A 6,000-nucleotide genomic window follows, 5' to 3' on the forward strand; every position below is an offset into this window, starting at 1 on the left:
TGTTGTTTCAGTGCAACTCACAATTTTTAAAATTCTTTTGTGTGATGAAATATGAAGACTATTTTTAACTGGTGAACACTGAATAAAAAAGAACGCTTTTGCAGGTGGGGGAATCTCCCAATTGATGAAGCTGAAACATTTGGTCATGCAGAGATTGTTCAGTATCTAAAAGACTGGGAAGCAAATCATGCAAGTAAAACTCAAGACGAGAAACCAGATGCTGTGGCTGCTCCTCCATTGCCACAGTAAATATGTCCATTCCACACATCACTTCTGTAGAAAGACATAATGGGAAAGTACATTTATCTAAGAAAATGTATTTAACACTTAAGCTATTGACAATACTATTTAAGAACAAATATAGATTATGATATATGTGAATTGTTAAGCAACATTGTTTTAAATGAAGTCTGAAATTTACATGTGTTGTGATTTTCTTCTGCACATTCATATCTGTCAAATATTCTTACAGAATTTCTGTAAGAATAAGAAAGTTTCAGTCCATTGTTGGAAAGCTACACATAGAAAAGTTTAAAAATCTTGGCTTTAGTTTCTGAGTCTATATTAAGCATAACTGGAGCACATCCAAACAGCTTCCTTCCTCTACTGTCTCAAAATTTTGTCTAAAAAAAAAAGATATATGTTTGTTAACATTTGCTGAATGAAAGTTATAGTGCTTATAAAGCACAACTGTTAAAAGGAGTGGTTGCTTCTGTGATATAAAATATAAATTTGGGATTAATGAAGTTTTAAACCGAATTAATAGAATTTGTTTGTAGAGCAGGGGACAGCTGTTAAAATACTCGTGCCAGAAGAGGTGCTATTCATTTGATGTGCAGCTTTAATGAAACAGATATAATAATGATTTCATTTTACTTTCTATTTTCATTGAAATATTTGAAACAAATGGCTGTGTTAAGAGAATAACTGACATAACATTAGTATGCTTATGTAATAAGCTAAGTGATATTTTATTTTATTTATTTTTTGTAAGGAACACAATATTTTGACAAATTCCATGGTTAGAATATGCTTACTTTTATCTGGTCAAAGATAGCAATAAGAAGTCAATTTATGTGATACCATTGAACCCTTTAATTTTATAATTGTTACCAGTGCCGAACTGTCAAGATATTTTATAGAAATGTATGTAACTAATTAAAATTTTTAAATCATCAATAATGTTACAGCACAAACTAATGAAGCTGAAAATGATGATTGTGAAAGTGAGAATAAAATATTTATGTGTACTTTATTTATTTATTACAAAAATATCCATCTTATCCAATGATGCTTTTACTATGAAAACAGGTATTTATTTTCACAGTATGCAAAACATAATTATGCTTTGAAAGCTATGAAACTATTTCTATGATCAAAAAATTAGTGAATAACTTCTCTTTTGAGATACAAATGTGTATTTTAAATATCAAACTAATACATTTTTGACAATATAATGTAACTGTATAGATAAAAAATCTACTTATCAGGCAGCAGTCTAGTGGCTAGCATTGCTACCCCTGGATCACGGGGTCCCGGGTTCAATTGCCAGCCGGGTTGGGGATTTTCTCTGCCCAGGAACTGGGTGTTATCTTCATCATTTCATCATCATCCTCATCATTTGTGACAGTGGCTAGATCTGACTGTGAAAAAAATTGGACTGTCAAAAAATTGGGACTTTGTACGGGCGCTGATGACCACGCAGATGAGCGCCCCACAAATCAAACATCATCATCATCATCAGGCAGTGGCAGAACACACACATAAAAGGAGGTTATAATTATGCAAGCTTTTGGAGCCAGTGGCTCCTTAATCCAGCAGAAGAGTTGATGGGTAAGGAAGAGGAGTGAAGGAAAAGGACTGTAGAGATCTAGGAAAAGGGGTGGATTTCAGAAAAATCACCCAGAACTATGGGAGACTTGCCATAGGAGATAAGAAGGAAAGAATGATTCTTGGGGACTGCACCAGACAAGATTTGAAAACCTGAGAGCTTAAAGATGGAAGAGAAGATAATATGCAAAACAGATATCACTGCTAAAGTACCGTGTATGAGTTAATAAGAGTGAAAAGCTATCTGCATTGTATGTAACAACAGAGGTGGGACAGTGAAAAATAGACAGGTAAGAAAATGAAAAATGTAGAAAACTAAAAAAGAGGTAAGAAAGGAGTAGTTACAGTGAAGAGATGCTGAGATGGAAGGAATTAACATAAATTAAGGCCAGGTGGGTCGCTAGAACCAAGAACATGTTGCAGTGCTAGCTCCCATGTGTGAATTTCTGAGAAACTGGTGTCTGGTGCAAGAATCCAGATGGCATGTGTGGTGAAACAGGCACCAAGGTCACTACTGTCATGTTACAGAGCATGCTCCGCAACAGGATATTGTATGTTGGCAGTATACACTCTCTGCCTACACCCGTTCATCCTAGCTGATAATTTGGTGGCATCACGCCAATGTAAAAGGCAGAACAGTTTTTATGTGACATTTGGTAAATGAAGTGTTATTGTACAGGTGGCTCTCCCTTTAATAGCATATGCCTTGCCAGTTAGAGGAATGGTACAGGTGATACGGCAAGTCTCGCAGTGGGGACTGTCACAGGGGTAGGAGTCATAGGATAGAGAGATGGGTGCAGAATGAGCATAGGGTCTGACAAGGAAATAGCAGAGATTAAGAGGGCAACGAAAAGCTATTCTAAGTGTGGTAGGCAAAATCTCAGACAGTATGGATCTCATTTCAGGGCATGATTTTCGGAAGTCATGGCCTTGTCAAAATAGCTTATTAATACATTCCAGACCAGGGTAAAGTTGAGTGACAAGTGGTGTGCTCCGAAGTTGGTTTTTGGAGGGATCAACCACACCAGGATTGGATGTGATGGCCCCAGAAATGTGCCTTTGAACTAGATTGGTGGGATAATTACATCCAGTGAAGGCTGAGTTGAGAATTGTGGTGTACTGCTATAACCTAGATAACAGAACGCAGCATGTCATTCTCAATGGAGAGAAGTCTTCCGAAGTAAGAGTGATTTCAGGTGTGCCGCAGGGGAGTGTCATAGGACCGTTGCTATTCACAATATACATAAATGACCTTGTGGATGACATCGGAAGTTCACTGAGGCTTTTTTCAGATGATGCTGTGGTGTATCGAGAGGTTGTAACAATGGAAAATTGTACTGAAATGCAGGAGGATCTGCAGCGAATTGACGCATGGTGCAGGGAATGGCAATTGAATCTCAATGTAGACAAGTGTAATGTGCTGCGAATACATAGAAAGATAGATCCCTTATCATTTAGCTACAAAATAGCAGGTCAGCAACTGGAAGCAGTTAATACCATAAATTATCTGGGAGTACGCATTAGGAGCGATTTAAAATGGAATGGTCATATAAAGTTCATCGTCGGTAAAGCAGATGCCAGACTGAGATTCATTGGAAGAATCCTAAGAAAATGCAATCCGAAAACAAAGGAAGTAGGTTACAGTACGCTTGTTCGCCCACTGCTTGAATACTGCTCAGCAGTGTGGGATCCGTACCAGATAGGGTTGATAGAAGAGAGAGAGAAGATCCAACAGAGAGCAGCGTGCTTCGTTACAGGATCATTTAGTGATCGCGAAAGCATTACGGAGATGATAGATAAACTCCAGTGGAAGACTCTGCAGGAGAGACGCTCAGTAGCTCGGCACGGGCTTTTGTTGAAGTTTCGAGAACATGCCTTCTCCGAGGAGTCAAGCAGTATATTGCTCCCTCCTACATATATCTCACGAAGAGACCATGAGGATAAAGTCATAGAGATTAGAGCCCACACAGAAGCATACCGACAATCCTTCTTTCCACAAACAATACGAGACTGGAATAGAAGGGAGAACCGATAGAGGTACTCAGGGTACCCTCCGCCACACACCATCAGGTGGCTTGCGGAGTATGGATGTAGATGTAGATGTAGATGTAGAAAGAGTCTGCATGTGAGCAAATATATTTGCCTTAAATGCCAAGGCTGTATGGGAGGGAAAGTTTGACATTGAAAGGATGGCAACTGTCAAAATACAGGGTTATTACAAATGATTGAAGCGATTTCACAGCTCTACAATAACTTTATTATTTGAGATATTTTGACAATGCTTTGCACACACATACAAAAACTCAAAAAGTTTTTTTAGGCATTCACAAATGTTCGATATGTGCCCCTTTAGTGATTCGCCAGACATCAAGCCGATAATCAAGTTCCTCCCACACTTGGCGCAGCATGTCCCCATCAATGAGTTCGAAAGCATCGTTGATGCGAGCTCGCAGTTCTGGCACGTTTCTTGGTAGAGGATGTTTAAACACTGAATCTTTCACCTAACCCCACAGAAAGAAATCACTTGGGGTTAAGTCGGGAGAACGTGGAGGCCATGACATGAATTGCTGATCATGATCTCCACCACGACCGATCAATCGGTTTTCCAATCTCCTGTTTAAGAAATGCCGAACATCATGATGGAAGTGCGGTGGAGCACCATCCTGTTGAAAGATGAAGTCGGCACTGTCAGTCTCCAGTTGTGGCATGAGCCAATTTTCCAGCATGTCCAGATACACATGTCCTGTAACATTTTTTTCGCAGAAGAAAAAGGGGCCGTAAACTTTAAACCGTGAGATTGTACAAAACACGTTAACTTTTGGTGAATTGCGAATTTGCTGCACAAATGCATGAGGATTCTCTACCGCCCAGATTCACACATTGTGTGTGTTCACTTCACCATTAAGAAAAAATGTTGCTTCATCACTGAAAACAAGTTTCGCACTGAACGCATCCTCTTCCATGAGCTGTTGCAACCGCGCCGAAAATTCAAAGCGTTTGACTTTGTAATCAGGTTTCAGGGCTTGTAGCAATAGTAAACGGTAAGGCTTCTGTTTTAGCCTTTTCCGTAAGATTTTCCAAACCGTCGGCTGTGGTACGTTTAGCTCCCTGCTTGCTTTATTCGTCGACTTCCGTGGGCTACGCGTGAAACATGCCCGCACGCGTTCAACCGTTTCTTCGCTCACTGCAGGCCGACCCATTGATTTCCCCTTATAGAGGCATCCAGAAGCTTTAAACTGCGCATACCATCGCCGAATGGAGTTAGCAGTTGGTGGATCTTTGTTGAACTTCGTCTTGAAGTGTCGTTGCACTGTTATGGCTGACTGATGTGAGTGCATTTCAAGCACGACATACGCTTTCTCGGCTCCTGTCGCCATTTTGTCTCACTGCGCTCTCGAGCGCTCTGGCGGCAGAAATCTGAAGTGCGGCTTCAGCCGAACAAAACTTTATAAGTTTTTCTACGTATCTGTAGTGTGTCATGACCATATGTCAATGAATGGAGCTACAGTGAATTTATGAAATCGCTTCAATCATTTGTAATAGCCCTGTATAAGTACTGTTGTCTGTTAAGAGATTTAATGTGGACAAAAGTGTGTAGCTGGCCTTTGATGAGGATGAGATGAACATCAAGTAAAGTGGTATGGGATTCAGAGTTGGATCAAGTGAAATTTAATTGCGAGAAGGTATTCAGAGATTCCAGGAATTTTAACAGGTCAGCCTCACCATGAGTCCATATGGCAAAGATTTAATCAATGTATCTAAACCAAACCAGAGGGTAAAGACTTATGGATCCCAGGAAAGCCACTTCCAAGCAACCCATGAAAAGGCTGGCATAGGAAGGAGCCATCCTGGTTCCCATTACTATACGCCTGATTTGTTTGTATGTTTGCCCCTCAGAGGTGAAGTAGTTTTTGGTGAGTATAAAGTTAATTAAGCTGACCAGGACAGATCTTATAGGTTTGGGATCAGGTGGGCACTGTCTGAGGAAATGTTCAGCAGCAGACAGACCATGTGTGTAGGGGATGTTTGTACAGACGGAGGTGGCATCAATGGTGACAAGAAGGTGTGTGGTCTGAGTGGGACGGGCTCCGATTTCAGACAATGTAGGAAATGGTTGGTGTCCTTGATATAGGAGGAACATCTTTGCACTATGGGTTGCAGGTGCTGATC

At 40.3% G+C, this 6,000-nt stretch overlaps 1 protein-coding gene across 4 annotated transcripts in view; it reads left to right on the forward strand.

Annotated features, from left to right (window-relative positions):
* The window catches only part of LOC124624733 (glutaminase kidney isoform, mitochondrial), a 127,224-nt gene extending 125,974 nt beyond the window's left edge, over positions 1–1,250 (forward strand). For all 4 annotated transcript variants that reach the window (XM_047149125.1, XM_047149126.1, XM_047149127.1 and 1 more), the window contains one exon: positions 105–1,250. In XM_047149125.1, the coding sequence (XP_047005081.1) occupies positions 105–249 (145 nt within the window). In that variant the 3' untranslated portion in view covers positions 250–1,250. The remainder of the gene's footprint in view (positions 1–104) is intronic.
* The last annotated feature ends 4,750 nt before the right edge of the window (positions 1,251–6,000 follow it).

The sequence above is a fragment of the Schistocerca americana genome, chromosome 1, assembly GCF_021461395.2.
Source record: "Schistocerca americana isolate TAMUIC-IGC-003095 chromosome 1, iqSchAmer2.1, whole genome shotgun sequence".
NCBI lineage: Eukaryota > Metazoa > Arthropoda > Insecta > Orthoptera > Acrididae > Schistocerca > Schistocerca americana.